The sequence below is a fragment of the Pseudorca crassidens genome, chromosome 8 (assembly GCF_039906515.1).
Source record: "Pseudorca crassidens isolate mPseCra1 chromosome 8, mPseCra1.hap1, whole genome shotgun sequence".
In the NCBI taxonomy this organism is placed as follows: domain Eukaryota; kingdom Metazoa; phylum Chordata; class Mammalia; order Artiodactyla; family Delphinidae; genus Pseudorca; species Pseudorca crassidens.
In genome coordinates this window covers 16,103,828-16,130,391 of record NC_090303.1, presented here as the reverse complement: position 1 = coordinate 16,130,391, position 26,564 = coordinate 16,103,828, and the positions used below count along the sequence as shown (strand labels likewise).

The window sequence follows — 26,564 nt, the reverse complement described above, 5'->3', positions numbered from 1 at the left end:
AGTGCACTGGATCATCTTATTTTTTGTTCAAAAACAAGAAGTGAAGTAAATAATGTGAGTCATTTTCTTGTGTAACTGACAAGTTAATTACGGAGTACAGCTTACCATGGTAGAAGTGACATTTTGAAGGCCATCACTTATTTTGATGCATATATTTTTGTGTTGGCAAAACATTATCAATCTTATTGCCTTACCTACCTGATATTTGGGAAACCTGAAAAAAGAACCACATCTCCTAAGAAAGGGTAGAGTTAATACCCTATAGCTTTCACATGGAAAATGATACACTTCTTATTTAATCATCCAATAGTAAATTTTATTAAATAAATTTACTAGCTTAATCGTAAATCGTTTAATTAAATGGCTTTTAAATATTTACTTATTTTAGTTATTTATTTATTTTTATTATTTTTGGCTGTGTTGGGTCTTGGTTGTAGAGCTTGGGCTTCTCTCTAGTTGTGGCGTGTGGGTTTTCTCTCTCTAGTTGTGGTGCTCGGGCACGTGGCTCTGGAGCTGTGGGATCTTAGTTCCCTGACCAGGGATTGAACTTGGGTTCCCTGCATTGGGAGGTGGATTCTTTACCACTGGACCACAAGGGAAGTCTCAATTAAATGGTTCAATTAAAAGTTCTTCAGATTCCCCACTATTCATTGACCGTATGCAGTAAAGAAAATAATTTACTAAATTTTTTAAAAATTTCAACAATAACCCCAATGTGGAATTCATTTTGGCCCACCGCTGTAAATATATGCTTAATGGCTCATGCACAGCTGCTAAGATAAAATCTAAACTTCATTTTACAATAACTGCTAACAGCTGTAAGCCTGTGCAGGTTGGGGACAAGCTGGCTCTTATTCCAACATTGATTTTAGATATCAGCGCTGCACAACAAAAACTGTAACACCAGGTGCCCTGCCAATCACAGCTGGAAAAGTCAAACACCATTCCCTCATGAATGGTACTGCATAGCCCTTGCTGATGGGCTGCAGTAAATATTTGGAAATTTGCCTCACCATGCACACCCTGTTGATGTGAATGAGTTAAGGAAGTCAACTGTGTTCCAGGCTTTGAAAATGCTCCACTGTATTTTTAATCATTAATCCTCCTTTTCATCAATAACCCATTCACTACATAATCTCTCAGCACTCACTTTATGAAGTGACAGAGTCTGTATCCACGTCTAACTTCCGTCCATTGAGTAAAAGGCACAACATCTGTGTATGTTCACAGAAGAAGTCTTTCAACTATTAGAAACAGCTATCCCAACTGCTCTCCAACCTCAGGCTGTTTCCTTTCCAAGTTAAACACTGCTATTTCCTTCACTGTTCACCATATGAAATGGTTTCACAATTGTCTATCTTGGTTGAAACCCTATGTGTATGCTCTAATATTCGAAATGTGACTTCAGAGAAACAGAGAGAGAGATTATGTAGGCTCTTTCCACGATGCAGGTAAAACCATATTTCATTTATCTTCAGGGAATCCAGCTAGATAACAAGATTCCAAATCTCTCATGTAAGATGTTTCAGTAACTGGAGGATCATCATTGTGTGTGACCTCAACCACGGACACCATGGACCACAGGAAAAGAACTGCTTAAACAGAATAAAAGGACTTCCCTGGTGGCGCAATGGTTAAGAATCCACCTGCCAATGCAGGGGGCACGGGTTCGAGCCCTGGTCCGGGAAGATCCCATATGCCGCGGAGCAGCTAAGCCCTTTCACAACAACTACTAAGCCCATCTGCCACAACTACTGAAGCCCATGTGCCTAGAGCCTGTGCTCCGCAACAAAGAGAAGCTACTGCAACGAGAAGCCCGCACTCAGCAACGCAGACCCAATGCAGCCAAAATTTAATTAATTAAAAAATAGAATAAAAGTTCCACTGAGTGTTTCAACAAACTGAAAAGACTAACCAACATAATCCATCATGAGTTTATTTTAATCTCTCTGTTTCAACAAAGGTACTTCTGTATGTCTTCTGAAATTTTACGCTCCTAGAGAGAATGGTCAATTTCCAAATAGCTATTGCTGGGCAGTATCATAACAAATAACAGATAACAAACAGATCCTTCACACATTTTTGGTGATACTAAGTTTTTGTTCCTGAAGCTCAACAACTTTTCAAATGTATTCTTCTGTAGTCAATCACAGCCTTTATTTGCTTATCGAAGTTGTACTATCAAATATTATATGACTAATTTAGACAAGTTGCGACGTTCTTTGAAATTTTCAAGTAGGAAGACAAACGTTTCTTTTACGTAATTTATTAGGAATTGATTTTTATGGAGACTGAAGTACCATGCAATAAACAGTATTCTAAAGCGTGATAATAATTCTGAGACTGTTTGCTCCACAAATGCTGCAAATTCCAAGGCAAAATGTCAATGCCTATCAAATTATCTGAAGATACCTCAAAACACATTACCTGTGTACAGAATTTTAACTTTTTAAAAAATTGTTTTAATTTCTCAGAAAATTTTTAAAACTGACTTAATACCTTTCCAAATTAAGATGGAGCTATACAATGACCCGGTAAAGCATTCTGCTGCCTATTATGATAACATCACCTAGAATTCATCATTTGGATTTGTTCTCTGGGACATCTTGCCAACAAGGCTAGTATGTCCAGTCTGATCCACTTAGGTTTTTGTCTGGTGCCTCTGGTGTCCCAAAACACACTTCAGGTGTTGGCCATCTAGCGTTAGGCATTCTGTGTGGGACTGAGGAAACTAACGTCATTGATAGGAGTATAGTTTTGGCCAAGAAGCTTCACTATGTTTCATGGCCAAGGGCGGTGCACATTATTGCAGATAGTTTCCTGGTGTCTGGCAATGGCTATAAAGAAGGCCAGGTAAAAATGGAACTTCACATCAGAGGTCACCTAGCAAGATACTGAAAATGCCCGTGGACACTGGTTCATGGCCTCCTTGCTCTACAGGAAGGGCAGCACATGGCTGTCTTACCTAGCAGTCCTCTTTGAGCTGGGAGAACAACTAGGGAGCAGATCTATTAATGCTACCATTTGCTATATACAGCCCTGATGGTTTAAAGACCATCTATACCTTAAGAGTCAATTTCAAATCTGTGATATTCAATCCTTCACTTGTATATTTTCCTTTCAATGAATCCAAGTGTCGAATAAGACAAATGTTTTAGACAAGATATTTTTAGATCCAGATGCAAATGTATTTGAAATGCTTACATCTTAAGAATTCAATGTGAACCTGAAAATTTCAAGGAGAGAAAAAATATGCAGGTGTACTATGAACATACACAAAATAAACAGTAAGGAAAAGATCAGATTTTGCTCTCACATGTGCAATGAAGTTTCTCCTTTCCTCATGACCTTTGTTTATTCTAACGGAAATTTTTGCCAAATGCCATATTACCAAAAGGTTTGAACATAAAGAAGACTGGAATTTTTTGGTATCTCTGATTTATGATTTTATATCTATAGGATTAAAAAGACTTCTGTAGAGAAATAAAAGCTGAAGCAGTTCATTAAAGGAGGAAATGTGATTTCTGGAACTATATTTCATTTTAAACTGTTAGGAACAGGATAAAAATCTCATGCTTAAATAAATGAAAAGTTACCAACTGTTTTTGATGTCAGCTTGAGGACTTTTAATTCTACTTATCTCTTGCCCATGTTTTAATAAGAACATGGGACCATTCAATTCTTCCCTTTATAGACACAGAATAAAATACCTTTATGTCAGGAAATTGGCCCAGATAGGTGTCCAGTGTCAGCAAGGACCCATCCACTAGTTTTTGATGGAAGTCTTCCCACAGCACATCACATTTCTGAGAGAAAAAGAGAAATAAAGAGACAACTGCAGAATTATTTTAATTGGATAACTTTCACCAACTTCTAAAAAAGCTGAAACTATAAAATTAAATAAGTTCTACTTCCCTGGCTAGTAAATGCTAGAAAAGTGTGGATTATTTAAGAATACAGTAATTTGGCTACCAGTTCTAATTTATAACATAGGCTACCTAAGGGCTCAGCTCATTTAAAAATGTGTTTCTGATTCCGAATTACTAAAGAATGTAGGAACTTCAAAAGGTCCCCCGATTCCTATAAATGGACTTTGGGGCTAGGAGTCTGTGAAGAATTCCACCAAGACAGTTTGCTTCTGAAGCAATCCATGAAATTAGAAACCACTCCAGACAAACAACAAACCGCAGCTGAAGCCTCCACACGGACAGCAGAAAATTTAGTCATACTGGGAAGGGCCCTACCATTTATGGAATATCAATTGTCATGAACACAATGAGTATTAGATATTACTGTTACTCCTATTACTGTCAAGGCATTGGGTTAAAAGCTGGATGTGTCTCTGTGTGTGTGTGTGATTTAATTCTCACAATAGCCTTATGAAGAAAGTCTCATTGTTGCCGTTATACAGAAGATGATGCTGAAATCCAGAGATGTTACATAGTTTGGCTAAGGTCATGCAGCTGGTATGTGACAGACTCTGGTTTCAACCCTTGAATTTGAAGCCCATGATCTGTCGATGACACCAGGCTGCCTCACCAGAACAGAGTTCATATCCTAGCTGTGTGACTTTGGAAAACTGAACGTTCCTGAGTTTCAATTTCTCCAAGTATGTGAGTTGACAACATAAACTTGCTTCACAGAATCCCAGGCACATGCGCAAGAACGTCATTCCATATTCCTCCCATTACTACATCTGGCATCTCCTGACAATGTCTACCCTTTCTTTTTTCTTAGCAATAGAACGTCCAGTTTTAGCCGGGCACACGGCTGCCTAGGATACAGACCATACTTCCCAGCCTCCACTGCAGCCAAGTGTAGCCATGAGACTAAATTCTGCCAATGGGATGGACTTTCAGGAAGTGGCCCTAAAAGGAGGCTTGTCCTCCAAGCCTCCTCCTTCTTGCTGACTGGAAGACAAAAATGAGAGCTGATAGCCAGAGCTCAGAGTCATCTTGAATGTGGAGGTGGCAGCAGGGATGCAAAGACACGCCCCTGATGCTCGTGGGTCCCCCATACCACACCTGGGCTGCCAACCTCCAAGGTCGGTTATGGGAGAGAAGCTTCTCTCTTGTTGAAAACCACTTTTTAATGGTTGATTTGCTTCTCTTTTTCACACGTTAAAACCCAATTCTAATTGTCATAGATCCTTATTAAGAATTTTATGCAAACAGGGACTTCCCTGGTGGTGCAGTGGATAAGACTCCATGCTCCCAATGCAGGGGGCCCGGGTTCGATCCCAGGTCGGGGAACTAGATCTCACATGCAAGCCACGACTGAGAGTTCGCATGTCACAACTAAGGAGCCCATGTGCTGCAACTAAGGAGCCCGCCTGCTGTATCTAAGACCCGGCGCAACTGAATTAATTAATTAATTCATTTTAAAAAAAGAATTTTATGCAAACAAAAAAATTTAAGTCCACCGTACAAAGAGGCTTATCTTATGATCTGAGCAGACTCCCTGGACATGCAGTGTCAGGTGCTTCACCATTGAAAGATTCCCCAAATCCTGGCAGCCACAAGGATCAAGGTAGGACAGCAGCTGTTTCCTTAGGAATCAAGGTCAACAGTGGCATTTGCCACACACGGAATTGTAATGTGGTGTTCTGAAAAGCCATTCACACAAGTTTCTAACCATTCCCTTAAAAATTCTTCTTTTCACAATGAATTTTTAATTATACACCTCTAATTGGAAATTTACAAAATGAGTTAAGCCTTTAACAACACGCTGTTGAAACACAGTGTCTTTATATTTAAGAAATGTGAGAAGATGCCATTCCTCAAAACTGCATTAGAAAATGGTGTGTGGAGGCTAGTTTTGCCTAATTCACATACTGAAACTTTTCGAAAGAGGTAACAGAGCTCACAATGAGCTTTCTTCATAAATAGATCTCAGTTTCTATCATAGTCATAACTGTGGGGATGTCAGAATTTTGGTGAAGCAGCCCAGGAAAGATGTTAACCCATCTTTCCAAAGGCTGCATAGATGATTGGCATGTCATGTACCAGACCCTTCCCTGAGTTGTGGCAGCCATATTTCTTAACTCTCCTGTGCCTCATGAGAAGCAATGAGCTCCCATGAAGTGGGCATGATGACCAACCATTCTTTGTTTTAACAAAGAGCTTGGACATGAGAAAACCCTACTGCAGGCTTCCTAAAGTCAGTAATAATCACACACACTGTGCACTTGGTCGAGGATGTGAATACACTCGACTTTAAGTGTGTTTTTAGGAGATACAATTATTATTCTCACTTCGCCGATAAGCAAACTAAAGCCCAAGAAGATTAAAGAACTCATCTGATGTCACATCCCATTCCGCTTTCTTCAAAGCAACAATGACCACTTTCTCACTTCCCAGAGCCAGACAGCCCTGAGCTAGACGGTGCATTTCAGGTGTTAAGACATGTCTAAGGACGAAGCCTTTCATTAGTTAAATTCCTATTAGCAGGCCCTGTCCTCAGCCCTGCAGACCAGCGAAGGGACCATCTAGTGGTAAAGTGAATGGGATGCTCTTCCCAGATCCCGTGCCTGCTTTCAAGGAGGGATGGGGAAGAAGGTGCAGTACATAAAATCAGGCCATGAGCCAGTTCTCCTACTGGAATGGGCTAAGAAGTGTAGTAAAGGACAGACAAGTGCTATTCTTATGTTGAACAAAACCAATCTTTAAGCCACAGCTTTCTACCCAAGTGGCTTTATTGTCATGTTCACTCCTCACTGCAAGTTTGGGTTGATCTGGATGGTGGAACTGCACAGTGCCTTCTGGGTACACGGTGCCCCTTCATATTAGGGCCATGAAGCGGTGAGAGGGGGTCAGGGGATAGGCTGAGTGAGCAGGACATGGTGGGAACCTCACAGAAGTCACCCTGGGGCCTCTCACGTGCTGTGACCAGCTCTCACCTCGCCAACCATTTTCACGTCTTCGCGCCCGTACCAGTCGGGCTCATAGACTTCATGCAGCGACTCGGTGAGCTTCATGGAAGCCTCTTGCATGCCTAGCATTGGAGAAAAACAACTCCTGTTAGAGAGAGGTAGGTGAGGAGTCTCTTCCTCCTTTCCCTACTTTTCAAAGTGAGAGGAAAAATCTTGAATACTTGCTAATTGTTTAAGGAAAACCTGGGCAGGCACAATTGCTCTTTGCACCTGTAGTCCTGATTCTGATTACAGTGTGCATTTTCTAGTATTTTCAGGATAAAGATACATGCTGGGTCGTGAAAAAAATCAACAAGGTGTTCTAGTCTAAAAACACCAATAATAATATGTCCTATTATGTGTGCTGTCACTTGCTAAATGGCATGAAACCGTAAATGTATGGGACACCTAGAATACTTACCTATAAAACTAAAGAGTTCTAAAACAACTAATAGCAAATGACTTTAAATATTAGAAATAAAGCATCTGGCGGGGGGAAAGCAGATAGAAGCAAAATCTATAGGATTTTCAGGCATCACTGAAAGGGCTTTAAGTGGCCTAAAAATTTTCAAAAGAAACAAGAAGTTGTTCTTTTTCTAATATTACTAAAAGCTTATACATACAGTTTTAAGTCAGAACTCTCAGAAAGCTTAGCGTTCTTAAGTCTATGGGTATTTTCAGAATTTTCGTTAAGGTACAATTTGGTATGTTACAAAAATATGGTTATTAATAATAGGAAAGATAAAAAGTTCCCCAGTGCAACATGGTGATACAAAGTATCACAAAGTCTTTTCCAGACTCCCTCTGCCCCTCCTTCAAAACATGGAGGGTAAAGTGTGGATTGCTGTGGAGACAGCTCAGGGTTGGGGACAGAACAAGGTGGAGTCTTTGGCTGGCGACTTGGAGAAGCGCCTCTTTGGCACCAGACTCTCCCTCACAGCTGGAAGGTGAGACCTGACCGAGTTGGTGTCCTGGTCTTTGTCACTAGGGGATATGAAAAGGGGCTGGATAGAAGGAGAGGAGAGAAAAACCATAGCGCTGCCATTAAAAATAAAAGACACATAAACTTAATGCCAATGAATCAAAGAGGGAAATTTTTTTGTTAAACTGAAAGCTGCAACACTCTAGACTCACCCACATGCTTGCTGAATTTAAGACAGTCAGTTCTGGGTTCAACAATGAGAGAAAAGGACAAAATAAAAGAAGATGGCTGAGGAGTTTGAGGTTTTTGAGCACAAGATGCCTGTTCTCCTTGCTTGGCCCTTGAAATAAACCTTTCTCTGCTCTACAAAATAAAATAAAAAATGAAAAGATGATGTCTGAAATGATCAAAGTATTCGCTCAAAGAGGCACACAATGGAATATTACTCAGCCACAAAAAAGAATGAAATAACACCATTTGCAGCAACATGGATGGACTTAGAGATTATCATACTAAGTGAAGTAATAAGTCAGACAGAGAATTTCATATGATATCGCTTATAAAATGATACCGATGAATTTATTTACAAAACAGAAATAGACTCATAGACATAGAAAACAAACTTATGGTTACCAAAGGGGAAAAGGGTCGGGGAGGGATAAATTAGGAGTTTGGGATTAAAATACACACACTACTATATATAAAATAGGACCTACTGTATAGCACAGGGAACTATACTCAATATCTTATAATAATCTATAATGGAAAAGAATATAAAAAAGTATATTTATATATATTATATATAAATATATATATATTTATATATATAAAGTATATATATATTTATATATATATCGCTTTGCTGTACCCCTGAAACTAACACATTGTAAATCAACTATATATCAATACCAATTTAAAAAAAATTAAAAAAATACTAGTCCTACCCCACAAATCTCTCCCCACTAATCTCAAAATCTGCCTTATCATCCACCACATCTGTGGCTGCACTTGGATCGGACTCAGTGCAGGGGGCTGGACAGCGGCCGGCCGGCAGAGATGGAGCACACACCCCGAGCACTCTCCCTGCCCTCCGTCACCAGCCTCATTTCTTTGCCTTGAATATCCCGAGACTAGAAACCAACGCCAGAGCCTCTCTGTCCCCCTACAGTGGCAGGGCTGCAGGTGCAGCCGGTCCCCACAAGTCACATGCAGTCCAGGGCCATGCTTCCTGCTAACCCTGCTACCATCCCTCGCCCCCTCCAGCTAGAAGGCTTGTGTGTAAGTCTGTGAGCATCCAGCTCTTGGGACATACTCTCCCCTGGGATGAAATCAGCTGCAAGGTCTCAAGCTCACTCTATCTAACAACTCTTCCTAGAAAGCTGTAGGACGTGGGAGGCGCTTATTCCTAGTTTCCAGCATAAGGGCAGACACATTTGTTCCTTGTATATTCTGATTATCATTTCAATGGGAATTGGGGAGTGGGTGGAATGGAACACCTGTGCTCGAGTACCCATCCTGCCAGAAAGCCAAATGGCTGTATAATTAACACTCAATCTTGTTACTCTTGAATTCCCACAACAACCCGTGCTTGGTAACATGCAGTAAACAACTCATACACATTACCTTTGATAGCTGCTAAATATCCTCGGAGTTCTCGCTGAAGTCTGGTACCCTCTGCCTGAAAACACACAAACACAGAGATGCTAAGCATCTTGTCTGTATCTTGCATGCAAACATGTACAAAGCAATAAGTCTCGAGTTATTTTCGCCAGGAGCTCATTCTTTTTTTTTTTTTTTTTGCCGTACGCGGGCCTCTCACTGTTGTGGCCTCTCCCATTGCGGAGCACAGGTTCCGGACGCGCAGGCTCAGCGGCCATGGCTCATGGGCCATGGCTCATGGGCCCAGCCGCTTCGCGGCATGTGGGATCTTCCCAGACCGGGACACGAACCCGTGTCCCCTGCATCGGCAGGCGGACTCTCAACCACTGCGCCACCAGGGAAGCCCCAGGAGCTCATTCTTAAAAGAACATAAATATGTGGACACAGACTAAACAAGATGCCCAAGACTAAACAAGATATTTACAAAGATTTTACTCAGCCTAAAAAGGAAAAGGAGAGGGACTTCCCTGGTGATCCAGTGGGTAAGACTCCACACTCCCAATGTAGGGGGCCCGGGTTCGATCCCTGGTCGGGTAACTAGATCCCGCATGCATGCCGCAACTAAGACCCGGCACAGCCAAAAAAATTAAATATTTTTTCAAGAAAGAAAAGAAAAGGAGAAGGTAAGTAAGACTTTGCTTAGAAACTGTGACCCACCATACAGCAGTTCAATACATTCAAGAGCTACTAAGTCTCTAAATTTTGACATGTAGGTTACAATGGTTGGAAACTGATCACCACTGTTCACTGTTTAATACGGTAGCTACTAGCCCCAAGTGGACAGAGATTTAGTGCCAAAAAACATATATATCTCATTAATATATTCTACACTGACTGTATATTAATACAATATTTTGGATATACTGAGTTAGATAAACTATATTGACTCATTTCATCTCTTTCTTTTCTTTTTTTAAAAATTAAAGTATAGGGCTTCCCTGGTGGTGCAGTGGTTGAGAGTCCGCCTGCTGATGCAGGGGACGCGGGTTCGTGCCCCGGTCTGGGAAGATCCCACATGCCGCGGAGCGGCTGGGCCCGTGAGCCATGGCCGCTGAGCCTGCGTGTCCGGAGCCTGTGCTCCGCAACGGGAGAGGCCACAACAGTGAGAGGCCCGCGTACCGAAAAAAATAAAAAAAATTAAAGTATAGTTGATTTATAATACTGTGTTAGTTTCAGGTGTACAGCATCTTTCACTTTTTAAAATACATTAGAAAATTTTAAATTATGAATGTGGTTTGCATTGTGTTTCTATTGGACATGACCAAATTAGAGAAATTGTTCAATTGTAAATGTTGGCCCATGAACATTTGTTTTGGTTTGGATCGCACTTAGAAACTCTAAGACTCTGAGAGTAGGATTAGATTTTAGTCCGGAGTTCCCCCAGGAAATGTTGATGGTAGCGTGGAGAAGTGAAGCAGGTAAGGAAAGAGAGCCAACGCAGGGTGCATTAGCAAGCAAGCTTCTGCAGTGGGCAGCCCCGCCTTAACCCTGCTGGGGAACTCTGGGAGACAGACTCAAACACCCTATAGACATCCTAACCGAGGGGCAAGGGAGCTGGGGCATTTATGCATCAACTCCTGCCAATCATTGGCTGAGGGCTGCTTCTGGGGGACATTAATTCCCCATTATGTCCATGTAGGGACAGATAGGTCTCAGGAACCACAGAAAGCCCTCAGGCAAAGAGTTCTGATGCTGGAAGCTGCAAGTCAGTCTAGTGGGCTCAGAAAAGGTAGGTGCTAGGGGCATACAGCTGGCACCTACAGTGTTGCCTATGATACTGCAACTGAACACATTAAAAATATATGCATTTTAATTGCATAATCATTTAACAAAAGTGAAGAGAGCTAGCATACAGAATGACTCCACCTTGAAGATTAATACTATAGCAACTGTTTTATAACTCTAACTTGATAGTTAATAATACACCCACTAATATAGCAACTATAATAGTCACATTCAAGGAGCATTTGTTAGTATTTACCAAAAAGGGAGAGGGGATGAAGGCAAAAAAACACTTATGTCCTTCAGGGACTTCCCTGGTGGTCCAGTGGTAAAGAATCCACCCTGTAATGCAGGGGATGCAGGTTCGATCCCTGGTCAGGGAACTAAGATCTCACATGCTCCGGGGCAACTAAGCCTGCACGCCACAACTACTGAGCTTGCGCGCCTCAACTAGAGAGCCTGCGTGCCACAAACTACAGAGCCCACGTGCCCTGGAGCCTGTGTGCCACAACTAGAGAAGGGAAAACCCGCAGGCCACAACTAGAAAGAAGCCTGCACGCCACAATGAAAGATCCCGCGTGCTCCAACTAAGACCCGATGCAGCCAAAAATAAATAAATTAATTAAAAAAAAAAAGAAAACTAAACTCTTAAAAAAAAAGCCTTTCAATAAATTATAATCTAGTAGAGGAACTAAAATATCTATACGAAAAATTGCATTGCCAAGCAGATTATACTTAACTCTGAAACACCATCCAAACACAATGCAAGGCCAAAATGCCCAGCACATTTAAAAATAGATAGTGATTAATATAAATAAACTCTGGGGACTTCCCTGGTGGTCCAGTGGCTAAGGCTCCGTGCTCCCAATGCAGGGGGCCCAAGTTCGATCCCTCGCCAGGGACCTAGATTCCACATGCTGCAACTAAAGAGTGCGCATGCCGCAACTGAGAAGAGTCTGCATGCCACAACTACAGATCCCAAATGCCTCAACTAAGACCCGGCACAGCCAAATAAATAAAAATAAATATTAAAAAAAATACAAACAAACTTTGAAAAGAAGTGTTTAAGACCATGCTGGACTCCAAAGTAAATTCTGGAAGAGAATATTTTCCTATATCTTATAGTGCAGGTATAGTGACATTATTTCTATAAAGTCTATGTAAAGCTCAGGTGAGGTTTTCTTTACCTGCCTTAAGCTCAGGCTGTTTTTCCAACTCTGTAAATCCAGGTACCACCAGATGAAAGCTTAGGGTTAATTCATTTGTTGGCACATATGAACTTCAACCAGAATGGTGCTATACAGAAAGGCAAAACAGAAATCATCAAAGTTCTAAACAACTGACTCCCTTTCTTGTGGCTCAGCATGGCTTAAAATCAAAACTAAGTTTCCTTTGCCTTGCTGAGCCATTCAGAAATGCAGTGTGAAAGCAAACTACTACAAGCTAGATTAAAAAAAAAAACTAACCATAGTGGATTTCCAAAACATCAAAGTATAGTGTAAAACTGTAGGCCAAGAATGAGGAGAATGAAGAAAAATGCTAATGATAAACACTTGGGCACAGGTAGAAGATATGAAGGATCCAGAGAAGAAACAGGTAGAATCAGGCCAGGGTCCCCAACACGAACAGGAAAAGAATTTGGGGAAAAAAGAAGTCAGTCTTTCCCCTATTGATTATCTATTTTGGGACAGATACTGTGTAAGATTCTGAGTATATAAAAAGCTGAAAAGACATTGTTTGGGGAGATTTAATTATTGTCACATCTACACTGCATCTCCCTACCAGATCTGTTTTGGGGGGAGGATTATGCTTCCTGCCCCATCAACACCAAGCTTGGTTGTGGGACTTGGCTAATGAAATATGAGTGGAAGAGCCATGTGCTGCTTCTGAGCAGAAGATGTAAGAGCCGTCACACACTCCGACCATTTCCTTTCCCTCTACCATGCGCCCCATAATGTTCCAGATAGGGGTTGCTTCTCCAGCCTGGATCTCAGAGCGAAGGGAAGATGAAATGGGCAGCTACCGTGCACATTTTCATAAGCGCGAAACAAACCTGTTCTTAAAAGCCACCAAGGTATTGGTGACCTACCCTAAACAGCCTGATACAATGGTTCACCATCAAGAGTAGAAATGCAGAAAGACAGAGTAGCCTGAAATCTAACAACAAGCAGCCAATGGAGTTACTGAGCAGAAGAGCATTAAAGGCACTTACAGAAACATTTCAGAAAGGAAATCAAATTGGAAAGATGAAGGGCAAAGTGGGTGATTTAGCAAATGGGAGCCTGAGTGGTGGCCAAGCGATTGAAAGAGGTAGAATGGTACTGAGAGAGGACAGCAGGCCACAATCATTTGTCCCAACAGACGGCAGATAATTGAGAGAGAATAATATGTGAAATCAGACATGTGATTTACCCAGACAGATCTAGATCCAGACCGATCTAAAGCCTACAGCCCTGAAAGGGGTAATGAGGAGGGTTTGACTCCCCTAAGGCCACGTTTTTCAAAATAGGTAAGTGTAGACCTTAGAGGCACTTAATGATTTGTCTAGCACACTTACAGCCACAAAATAAACCTAAAACATCTCGCTGGAATATCAATTTATTGAGATTGGAGGGGGACAAATGGAGAAACCATTATTTCACCACCACTAAGCCACCTGTTAGGATGTAAAATGAAAGGCTGCATAGAGATGAAACAGAACTTCACAGATGTCTCCTGTTTTCAGATGTCTGCTTTAAGACTCTGCTCTACTACCGTGCCTGCCCCTTCCCTGGAAAAGTGCAAGAAGCACTTAGCTCAGGCAGGGCTCACAGCTCACCCAGAGGGATGCTTTCCCCTCAGGAAGTAATACAGAGCCAACCACAGTAACTGATGGTTTTGAGTTACCCCGACTGCTCAGAGTACCTGGAAACAGCAGAAGAGTAGGGTGGAAAGGCATTCTTTTCCCAAATACTTACGAAATAAAGCATGTCAAATTAAGCCCACAATTAAGTCATTGCCTTTTCTTTCAAGAAAAGTACAAGAAAGAGAAGGAAATATTCAGGCTCCAATCTATACACTGCATTCATCTAGCCCAAGGGGAACAATAAACATTTTAAAAAATAAAATAAGCATCCCAGAAGAAATGTTTAGATATTATAAGAGTGACAGAAAATTCAAATGATATAATAATGGCTTAAATTCATGAGTTCAATTTAGCCAGATAAACTGGAGGCTAACTTAAGTAACTTTATTCTTTTCCAATTATTAAAATTCTTAATTTTCCCCGTGAGTATTAAGGTTCACAAAGCATTCGGTAATGACCATATTGAATTTCGTATAAAATTCTGCCTGAATCAAGCAAAAGCCTCTGGAAAGAAATTTTTCACCTATAATATGCCACACAGTAGCTCTGCACAAAACCTATTGCCTAATAAAATTTACTTAACATCATTACTCTATGTGAATCACAAGTTTTAAATGAGAAATAACTTCTTATAGCACTGCTCGCATTTCACTGAATCTAAAGTTCGTTCCAAATTCCTCTGAAAGTTACCATTTCAGTCCTTCAGCCTTGAATTGTGTATTGTGCATGCGTGTGTGCAGAAAAAAGACTGAAAATTCCACAACCTTGTGAATTTTCCCTTCAATTTCTTAATGTCATTCTCTACAGTATAAAATTATTATTCCAACTCTTGGTCACACTCTCCTCAGGACTTATGGGCAAGTGCATTGCCTACTAATTGCCTACTAATACGCCTCTTTGGAAAATATCTAAGAAGGATTCACTGCCCACAATATCCCTTGCCCTGGCATATAGTATAATAACATGCCCCTGGTGTTAGTCAGAGGTTCTTTATTTTTTCAATTGCATCATTTATCAGTGTCAGGAGCCGCTGCCTCTCAAGCCTAGACGGTCCCCCAGGCCTGGCTTTCTTTCCACACAGCCCAAGGGAGTGGCTTCCTTCTCCTTCCTCATTAAAGCTACCCCCAAACACCCCTCCCTTATGTGTCACGCCCTCACAGGGCTGGGGAGAAGGAAACCGTCTCCCCAGTCTTCTGTTTCCTGGATGTTCTGGAAAACAAGCCAGGGTCATTTTGGGTTTCATCATGAAGATATCCAAAATGAATAGGCAAGCTGGACCTAGAGATTGTCATACTGAGTGAAGTAAGTCAGACAAAGAGAAATACCGTATGCGGAATCTAAAAGAAATGATACAAATGGAGAAATGATACAAATGAACGTATTTACAAAACAGAAATGGACTCACAGACTTAGTGAATGAACTTAGGGTTACCAGTGGGGAAAGGGTGGAGGGAAGGGATAGTTAGGGAGTTTGGGATTGACATGTACACACTGCTATATTTAAAAAGGATAATCAACAAGGACCTACTGTATAGCACAGGGAATTCTTCTCAACGTTATGTGGCAGCTTAGATGGGAGGGGAGCCCTGGGGGAGAATGGATACATGTATATGTATGGCTGAGTCTCTCTGCTGTGCACCTGAAACTACTGCAACATTGTTAACTGGCTATACTCCAATATGAAATTTAAAAAATTTTTAAATTAATAGGCAAGCAAAAAGTCTTCATGGTTTTAAAACCTTACAAAGGTCTGAGACTCACTGCCTCTAGTCAAAGAATCCCTTTATTCTCTTGCAGAGTGGTCTCTTGAAGCTGTTGCTTTCTTCCCCTAGTGCTGTGAGCACCTCTCCATACCTGCCTCTAAGGACTAGACTGAAGTTTAAAATCTAATTAAATAGCTGGAGAGAGAGTGAAACAGGCACACCACCATGGAAAGTTTCAAATATCTTTGTTACCCAATAGGAAGAAATCACATTCCATACCTAATTAAATGTGTTTCCAAATTGTTCTACATCAGATTGGTCCTCAGGAACACCAATTACTTAATTATTTGTTTATATGTCTTGGGGGGAGGGTGGGGCAGAGGAGGGGGTCGGTTCCCAGATAGGCCTGGCTCCTGGGCAGCTCTCGCTGCTTGTCTCTCTTCAGCACCTAGGACAGCTCCCAGACACATCTTTGGTTCTTGAACATTTAAAGATTTAATCTATGTAGTGTCAAAGGACTAGCTATAAATGCTACCACATCAAGGTTTCCTACTGCACTCTAGTAATAAGTGCAAGGAAGAGTTACAGACAGATTTCCTTCAAGGTAAGCCTGGTTCCTGATAAGAGCTACCACAGACTGACACACAAGAAGAGTCTCAAAGTCCTACAGCTATGGCAAACTGTATCTGGGCATTAGGCTTAAAAACAGGGTTGCACCAAACTATGATGAATAACACTTGAAGATTAAAGAGTCAAGTCGTTTATTGTTTAGGTACACTGAATTCTGAAACACTAAAAAGATATTAATATTGGTAAATACTTATGTCTAGGACTGCAGGAGCCAATACAGAGGTACGATTTTGTTAGCTTACCTTAGACCCAGTTACGCCTGCCCAAAAGAAAGAAACTGTACTTGAAGCATTGATTTGAATTTGAGATACAACGCATAGAATGAATTGATAAATTTCTAAGGAACTAAACTCAGCACAGCAACCACTGCAAATTCAGAAGCACCATGCCCCATACTACCATGTGCATGACACCCGCGGTCAGGGGCATATACCACGGTGGCCCTGACTGTACTGGCAAAACCAAATCCAGTGCATTTTATTTGCAAGGCTATGCAGGTCTAGCCAAACACCTTAAGGCAATATGTATTTAATACCTAGTAAACAAGCAATGGCTTGTTGAATTGACTTGTTAAAATATGGTGAATGTAATTTATATTTATAGGTAACTGATTTATATTTATAGGTAACTTTGTTTTTAAAAAATAAAAGCAATACCCACAAGACAGAAAATTTTTTTATTAAATATCCTCTTTAACTAAGAAACTGGGTTGATGTTTTAAAAGGAGCCGAGATAGAAGGCCAACAGTATTAACGGACGTATGAAACTTGGATCTGAAGAGATGTAACTTCAAAAACTGTGATTTCACAAAGGTAAGTCCTATCAGCTTGCCTGTGATCATGAACCTATAGAAGTTTCCAGAGTTACATTATTATTTTTGGCCTTTACTGACATTCTTCTCTTGAAAAGGCTAAGTAACACATCAAAATTAAAACTGGCTCAATTTCTCAGAGTTCGGACAGGTTAACTCAATCTTGATGTTAGTATATTTTGTGATCATTTTTGAAGCTGAGGAGAAAATCAGATTATCAAGAAGATTAGATTTAATGGAGTTATTATCAGCAACTTGATGAACAGATGACTAGTAAGTCAAAACGTCTGAATCCACTTATGATCAAAGACAACCTTAGGTTGCTCAACACTCCAGGCACTCTTGGTTTACTAAGAAATAGAGCTCTCCCTCTGATAAGCTCGGGTGTCGTTCAATTGGAAGATGAGAGTTTTTCAAAGGTAAAAGCAGCAGGGTCTTAGGCACGTACATTTTTTGCTTCCTTGCTTTGAGCTCTTTGTCGTAATAGGAGCCGTCATTAAGAACCTAGCACTGATTTCATAGCACCATTTCTTTATTTTTAAAATTTTCTTTTGGCATATCTTCGTGCAAAAGATATAAGATAGAGAGGAGACTGGAGTGTATTTTGAAATCACATTTCTGGGCTGATGGCGGCAGCGAGTAGAACATGGAAGGGAGATAGACGTCGAAGAGAACATCTCAGCTGCCACAGTTTTATCCAAGATTCATGGCCCAATTTCCAACTATCCTTGTCAGCAACTCCAAGCATACCTACGATCTGAAAACCAAATCAAATACCTTCTGCCTTTCAACAAAACAAAATTAGAAAGCTAGCTAGTAATTACATGTACCATTTTTCCATGTATTTCCCTTAAGCCAACTAACGTGTTTATAGGTGTCTATTCTGATCTTTTGGAAAAGCTAACCCATTGTGCGTGCGAGGGGATAGAACTACCTAATTAGAACTGTTAAACTCACCACCACAGGCAGGCTGGATATGACTTACAGACATGCTTTATGGCCTTTAGGCAACTGAGTTTGTAAGCCTTGAAAAGCCATCCCATTTGTTTTTCATTTCGTGTGTGTGTACGAAGAGGCTTGACTTACAAGCTGCACCAGAGACATTATATACATATCTTTCCAAGCTTTGCTTTAATTCCTAGAGCACAGTAATGAATACAGCGGGAAGGGGGGAAATGACCCAAAAATTAAGAGAAACGCCACAGGAGCCCCCCCTCAACAATGACTCTTCCTGTGACTTACTGTTCAGTGTCCCTTTCTGTGGGTATGGATACCACTCCATTTACAATATTCTATCATGGCCAAATTGGACAGGACTTAAAAGTATTAGAGAAACAACTGCTATGTCAAGTTACAGAGGTGCATTGATGAGTAGGAATGAAGTACGTACCTTGTCTATCATTTTTCCAGACATAAAATAACATCCAGGATGCTTCTGAAACTGCCATTTATGATGTCTGTGTTAGTTCGTTAGGGCCACCGTAACAAACTACCAGAGACTGGGTGTCTTACACAACAGAAATGTATTTCCTCACAGTTGTGGAGGCTACAAGTCCAAGATCAAGGTGTTGGCAGGTTTGGTTTCCCCTGAGGCCTCTCTCCTTGCCTTGCAAACAAACAGCTGCTTTCTCGTGTCCTCACATGGCCTTTTTTCTGTATATGTGTGCATCCCAGTGTCTTTCTCTTTTCTTAGAAGGACAACAGTCATGCTGGATTAGGACTCACCAATATGACTTCACTTGACCTTAATTACCTCTTTAATGGCCCTATCTTCAAAAACAGTCACATTGGGCTTCCCTGGTGGCGCAGTGGTTGAGAGTCCGCCTGCCGATGCAGGGGACACGGGTTCGTGCCCCGGTCTGGGAAGATCCCACATGCCGCGGAGCGGCTGGGCCCGTGAGCCATGGCCGCTGAGCCTGCGCGTCCGGAGCCTGTGCTCCACAACGGGAGAGGCCACAGCAGTGAGAGGCCCGCGTACCACAAAAAAAAAAAAAAAAAAGTCACATTCTAATGTGTACCAGGGTTAGGACTTTAACATACAAACTTAGGAGGTACATAACTTCAGACCATAACAGTGTCCTCAAAGCAAGCCTTTAATATAGCAATAAGTAACAAAGTCAAACACTTACTGAAGGCTCCCTTTGCTCCAGACACTGTCCTATTAACTCATAATCCTCACAATACCTCTGAGGTCAGCACACATTTACAAATGAGAAGACTGAGGAACAGAGGCTGAAAAGCTTGGCCAGAGGTCACAGAGCTAACAGACGGCAAGCCGGTTCTGGAGCTGAGGTGGTCTGGATTATTTAGGCTCCGCAAACTGCCTCAAAAGCCCACGTTTCGCTGCCCTCTCCCACTCTATGCCCTCAAACTGTAAAGGCACAGACGCCAGCAAATGATGGATGTGGCTACGTAAGAGAAATCAACTGTTAACCAATGAGAATGATTTAACTAAAGGAATCATTTTTTCTGTGCTCTCATGATGTAGTTCTAATCTGTAAATAAAGATACTGGCTGTTTACTTGTTTTTCTCAAAAGCTCATGATTCCTGAGTATACTCCATTGGATTCATAGAGCATAGGGGTTAAGTCGGTGGGCTCTGGGATCACACTGCCTGGCTTTAAAATCTGAGCTCTGCCACTTTTAACTGTGGAACCTTGGGCAAGTCACTTAGGCCTCTGATTCATCGTTGGTAAAATGAAGTGATAATGGTATTCACTTACTAGGGCTATCACCAGCGTCAAAGGAGACAGTCCACGTAACTTATCAGCAGAGAACCAGGCACACAGTATGCATTCAATAAATGTTGGATGCACTATTATTATTTTACCTGATACCTTTTCAATGATAAACTGTGCAAAGAGCAGGTGTTTCATAAATGCTTGACTGAACCAAGTTCTGCTACTTGTCATAGTACGAAGGAGTATCTTCATGAGGAATATACAAAACCTCCCCCAAACAAGCCACTGGGGAATTGTGACTGCTTCCTTCGTTTTAATTTGTATTTCTAAGTCTCAAACACACATTTATGTTTTTCAGAAAGTTTTTTTGTACCTTTAAGTGTTTCAGCAACAGAGGATCCTAGAACCCGTGGCAGTAATTTATGCAGATGTGTAAGAACCACTGAATCATGGATATGAGAAAAAAATCAAACTGACATGATAAATTACTGTGAGGAAACAAGAAAGCATGAATACCCATGACCAACAGAGTAATAAGTGTTAAAGCCCTACTTGTGGAAAGTCTTAATAATAAAAATTCTTCATCAGTGCTTTTGCCTAAGCCAGTCAGGTATGGCTTGGAAATTTGTAGATTTTTTAAGCTCCATAGAAGAGTCTTACAATTATCTGGGTTTAGGAACACAGTCAAAAGAAGGTACAATTAAGGAATAATGTGTATTACTATTCCACATACATGGAAATATATGTATTATCTTCACTATATCAGTGAAATCTAAGGCTTGCATCCAAGTTGTTACTACCTTATGATGGTTCTTTAGAGATACAAGTCAAACGGGTGACCCGATTCAGAAGTCTGGAATGGGACCCAGGAATCAAAATTTTGAAAGGCATTCAGATATTCTACTGGTTATTTGGGAACCTCTGCTTTAATTTCTCAGTGGGTCTATCATTTAATTGACACAGTGTGTGAATGGACACTCTCGTATGTGGCTCTAGTATGAGATAGCCCAAAAGGCCCTTAAAAATACGTCCGGCTCCAGGTTTCATTCAGTCACCATCAGACATGCCTTCTAATGCATTTCCATCACTTAGACTATATCTTCAGCGCAAAGTTAGAAAGGGACTTACAGGGTGACTTATGAGAGAGAATTGCAGGCAACTGCAGGGAATCAGTAATACTGACGCAAATCTGAAAATCAACTGCAGCTCATCTGTGCCAATGTTTACAACCATTCCACAGCCTCCTTAGGCTTGGATGAGAGAGATGCCTAATTCTCTGCATCACATTCTCAGAACAGTACAGTCAACCTGGGGATCATTTAGGGAGGGGCATCCAAACTAGATAATAAGTTGACTTCACAAGGAGAAGTAGGAGATACATGGAATTGGTCTCTAAATGAATGCTGGGAAATGAGATACTAAATCTTCTCCAATTGGCATAGTTAATTAATGTAGTAAGGTAAAATACAATTAAAATAGGCAACAGAATAAGACAGATGAAAGGAAACCTTTTGAGCAATAACATGACGAGATTCCTCTAAAAGTGATTTCTTAAGTGGGGAACAGGCTCTATAGGAAGTGGCCCAAACAGTGATGCCTAGAACATCTGTAGTTTGACTGGATCAAATTTTAGTTAGGTTAAGCTTTTGATTTATATAGGCCATAAATGAAAAGATATTCTTGTGGTTGGAATGAAAGAAATAAGAACAAAGAGGATAAAAGATGGACAAGTTCTCCAACGAATATTTTTTTCTTTCTCCCATCCGGCACCATGGACAGCAACACCTGAATAGTCACAAGAAGTAGGCAGACTCATTTCTCTCCTTGAAAGCCAGTGAGCAAAAGAGAGGTTTAATGGGTGTGTCAGAAATGAATAAACAGAAGACTATAGAGAAATGCAGGCACATTTGAAGGGCAAGGGCCAATACATTCTTTTGACACCTGCAGGTTTCTTCTCTCTGCTCCCTTCCACAGAAGTCAATTGTATTGGCAATCAATGGGTGATACTTACCCAAAAAAGGACTCTTAAGTCAAGACTATATATGCAAACCACATCTTTTCCACCAGAACAATGGTACAAAGAAGACTGAAAGTCTTAACTAGGGGCTTAGACCATTTTTTGTAAGAATACCAACTGGAGTGAGAGTATACTCATACGCTAATGTTAAAGGTGAAACTAGGATACCAAAATGCATTCTAATGATGGAAATATAGTAACATTATCTCAAGATCCTGTGTCTTTTTTCTACTACTTTATTTTTTAAAAGAAAGAAGATTTTTGCACACTAGACCACAAGCTTGACAAAGACAGAAACTATTCTGTCTGAACGATTTATCACTCTGTTTGCAATGCCTTATGCTTAGTAGACATTTAATTAGGTGTTGAGTCAGCCAAGAAATGCTTTTAACAGACACTTATTATTTGGCTTGTTATATATATATTGACCTGTTACCTTCGATGAAGTATCCAGCTCCTAGCTCAAGCCAATGTCTCCAGTTGTGTACCGGATCCCAACTCCTCTTTCTACTCAAGGACACAAGTCAGCTGTTCTCTCCCTTCTCTGGTGATTCATCATATTTTCCTTCTGTACTGAATGAGTCCCATTAGTATACACATATTTCTGCCACCTTAGGAAAATGCTCTCTTGAAGTCACTTCCTTCCCCAGCTACAGTCCTATTTACTTGCTCCCCTTTGAAGCCAAACTTGAAACTTACTGTCTCCAAGCCTCCTGATATATTTTACCTCACTCTATATATTCTCTATCTATTCGGTTTTGTCCCCCATAGCGCTCATCATTTCTAGCAAACAGTATAATCTGCTTATTTTTATTAAAGTGTTTTATTTATTGTCTGTCCCCCTGTTCTGGAATGTAAGATCCACAATGGTAGGAACCTTTGTCTGCTTGTTCTCTGAAGTTTCCCAAAGACCTAGAACCATTCCTGGAACATAGAAGACACTCAATAAATATAAAGAAAATGAATATTGAAATGGTTACATACTATTGTTCTAAACATGCACCCACATGCTACCATCAATCAAATAACCGTGAAACTTCCTTAAAAGTTGATACCAAGAAGAAATACTTTAAATTTTGGAAAACACTGGCACACTAAGATGGTTTTCAGTATTACGGTATTCTCACAGAAACGTATAGCTAGCCAGAAACAGGAGTAAACTTTATTTCCAGAGATGCAGACATATATGAATTCTCTTGTAGTATATTGTGCAATTATTGAGTTCAAACTTTAATGGAAACCAAGTATAAATGCAAGCAACAAGACTCAACTATTCTCTCAGAAGTTGCTCAGAAGAAATTAACTGTATCAATATATTGATACTGTATAACTGTATAAATATATTAGTGCTGTATGGTCAAAATATTATCCGATCAGAGAAGAGTAAGCTTACTCTAAAACACAATTTATGAAAAAAAACCCTACAAATTGAAGAATGTAACTGGGGTTCAAGGACTGAAAAACATTCTTCTGCATTAATTAAAATTACTTATTACATTGTGAGTAAAAGTATGTAAAGCTCTCAGAAGATGGAAAATACCGTACATGCCAGTTGACACATATGGAGTAGCATGGAACTAGGGCAGCTTCAGAACCCAGAGAGGGGACCAGAGCCTTGCTCTAGTCTCGATAACCCAGGTTAGAATCAAATCCAGGCCATGTGAGACATTCTCCAAAGGTTATTTTGCTGCCAAAAATTAGGATGAAAATGAGAAAGTAAATGACAATGAAGAGAAACACTGACAATGAATGAGTGAGGAGGCATGGAAAATCCAAGACAAAGAGTGAGTACAGAGCTAAGTGTGACAAGGAGGGATATATTTACTAATAAGCACCTGTCAGGTGCAGAGGGCAGAGATTTTTTTTTTTTGGCTGTGCTGGGTCTTCGCTGCTGTGCACGGGCTTTCTCTAGTTGCAGCAAGCGGGGGCTACTCTTCGTTGCAGTTTGCAGGCTTCACGTTGCAGTGGCTTCTCTTGTTGTGGAGCACAGGCTCTAGGCACGCGAGCTTCAGTAGTTGTGGCGCACGTGCTTAGTTGCTCCATGGCACGTGGGATCTTCCCAGTCAAACCCGTGTCCCCTGCATTGGCAGGCGGATTTTTTTAATGGCTGGGAAAGGATGCCTTCCTTTAAATATTTTATAACCTAATGAGGACAGAGATGCACATCTAAAATAACTGTCATATAAGAAAACTGGAACAAGAGCTTTTGGGTGAATTACAAAAAAACGTACACTGGAGGACACAGAGAAAGAGAGAGCCTGGCTGAGGGCACTGGAAAGCCGTCAGGTAAGAAATATCTTGTAAGTTGACCTTAAGCAAAGGTAGGACTTCAACAGAGGGAGACGGCAGGTCAGGCAAGGATAGTTCAATCATAAGGAAGCACCCGCAGTGGAGAAAGTGGAAGAAGAAATTGGAAGCGAGCAGTCCAGTCCCTAAATACCACCACCAGGCATAGGAACAATCAGCCAGCCCCTTTCACATCATGGTTATCTGTGTTAAAAAGAAATAGTTCTAGGATATCTGTTAGGACTATCTGCTCAAGGAAATTACAAAACTTTTCAGAATGTAAATGCGATTTGCCATAAATAAAAATTTTATCCACACATTAACACACCGTGGGAATATATCCTGTATTTATGTTGTTTTTTCAAACTTCTATTCTGTAATTTTTAATTATTTATACAGGTATGTCCTAAAAAGTGTCGTGAAACTGCTTACAAAAATTCAAGCACTATTCAACACCTCTTCCATCCCAGAAATAAAAACGTGCTCTAGGAACATACTCCAAATGATCGTTTCTGCCACTAGTTCAGCTTCACGTTTAACAAATGTTTTAAAGTTTATGTTCAAAGCACTAGATTCTGTGCAGAGAAAAAGATGAAAGCGGCCACACGGGACCCCTGTGCAGAGGAGAGATCGGTATGAAGACATGACTCCACCTTTCAGACATTGGATTATCCTAATAATGAGAATCAATGGCTCTGGATCCTCTCCACTGGAGAGCATTTCAAGGTCCCGATATTTCTTTCCTTCTTCATCTGTGTTATACCAATTAGGCCGTTACCTGGTGGTGGGCATGGAGAGAAGCAGCAGAGCTACACTGTATGGTATTTCAAGGGGGGACTAAAAAGCCGTGGAGACGTGAGCAGAAGTGAGGCTCCCTTCTCCTTCATATGAGAAGTTCTCAGACCACACCTCCATTAGGGCGCCCATATCTGTACTTGCTGAAATGTGATCAAAGCTGGTTATCTGAGCCCCACCAGCCCCTGGGTTATCCTGTTGTAATCTGCACACTGGCCATAAGCATGGCATCTTCGTGGGCAAGTTTATGAGCAGGAAGGAGAGAGAGAAGCCACCTTCTCTGGGCTCATTAACAGACCCGTCAGCAAGCACCCAGGTGAACTGAAGTGAAAGCAGCCAATGTTCACACCAGTCACTTCTGCTACTTGTTAGCAGCTCTGGTAAAAGAGGAAATATAGAAAGGAAAAAAACAAACCCTCTGGGGAGGAAACGGTGAAGTCAGGTCTCATTCTCCTGGCTGGATGTCTCCAACCCTTGCATTCCTTACCACTCGTCACCATGGAAAACCCTGAGCTCTTGGGGAAGGGGTCACTCTACTCTCCTTCTGGACACTCCTCTCCCCTTCCTCCCTGTCCTGACTGGGTGTTCATGGACCACAAAATCCACAGCAACGGGGAGTGCAGTGGACAATGTGAGAGCATATGCACAGACCCTGCATCCATGCTCTCCGGCTAATGCAAATCAAATAACTTTTAGGAAAAGAGGTCTGGGATCAAAAAGAGAATTTGGGGTTGGAACAAGATAAAAGCTAATCCTCAAGCTCAAGTGCAAACATAGACCCGTCTGCTACCTCTGTTTCCACCACAAAGAAGCAGGGAATATATCAATTACTATAAGGACTCTTCTGATTTTCTTAAAGAAAATTTAAAAGCAAGATCATCAGAGCCCCAGATGCTTGAATACTTTCTAGAACATTCTAATGGTCTACTTTTCTTAACATTCTTTTTTTTTTTTTGGTCGCACTGTGCAGCATGCAGGATCTTAGTTCCCTGACCACGGATCGAACCCATGCCCCCTGCATTGGGAGCATGGAGTCTTAACCAATGGACTGCCAGGGAAGTCCTAGTGGTCTACTTTTAGAATCTTTTGATTAAGTACTAATTTAGTATGGTCAGGTGACTCTAATATACTGCACAAATCCAAATAAAGTTCATTTTATACTATAAATAGTATTTTTGTTGGATTTGAAATACATATACACAGAAAAAAACATGAAATCTAGATTTCCCAGGTCAATGTCTTTAGCGTATGTCACCTTAAGAGAATGCCTTCTGCCTTTAGAGTAATGATTCACATTAATACAAAAAATAATAAGCCTTGTAGAGGTCACCACAATCTTGGTAGATCCTTCATCCTTGGTTAATGTTTCTACATAGCATAAAAGCATATGCAACAGATGGGAATTGGTCACCAATACATACTGGGGGTTAAAAAGACACAGTTTTCCTTCTACAGAGTATTAATAAATTCAGTCTTCAGCTATTCTTCCCAACCTTTAATCTGTTTCTATAGAAGATTAGTAAACCTCTCTCCTCACCTTCCTCCCACCCCCTCCTTTTTTCCTTCTCTCCCTTTAATATACA

General features: G+C 40.9%; 1 protein-coding gene across 1 annotated transcript in view; it reads right to left on the bottom strand.

The window, feature by feature from the left end:
- Nucleotides 1-26,564, bottom strand: part of LOC137228853 (amphiphysin) — a 191,215-nt gene that overhangs the window by 74,347 nt on the left and 90,304 nt on the right. The window contains exons 3-5 of the mRNA XM_067745878.1: nucleotides 9,456-9,506; nucleotides 6,899-6,993; nucleotides 3,711-3,806 (exon numbers count right to left, since the gene is read on the bottom strand). Coding sequence (XP_067601979.1) covers nucleotides 3,711-3,806; nucleotides 6,899-6,993; nucleotides 9,456-9,506 — 242 coding nt within the window. The remainder of the gene's footprint in view (nucleotides 1-3,710; nucleotides 3,807-6,898; nucleotides 6,994-9,455; nucleotides 9,507-26,564) is intronic.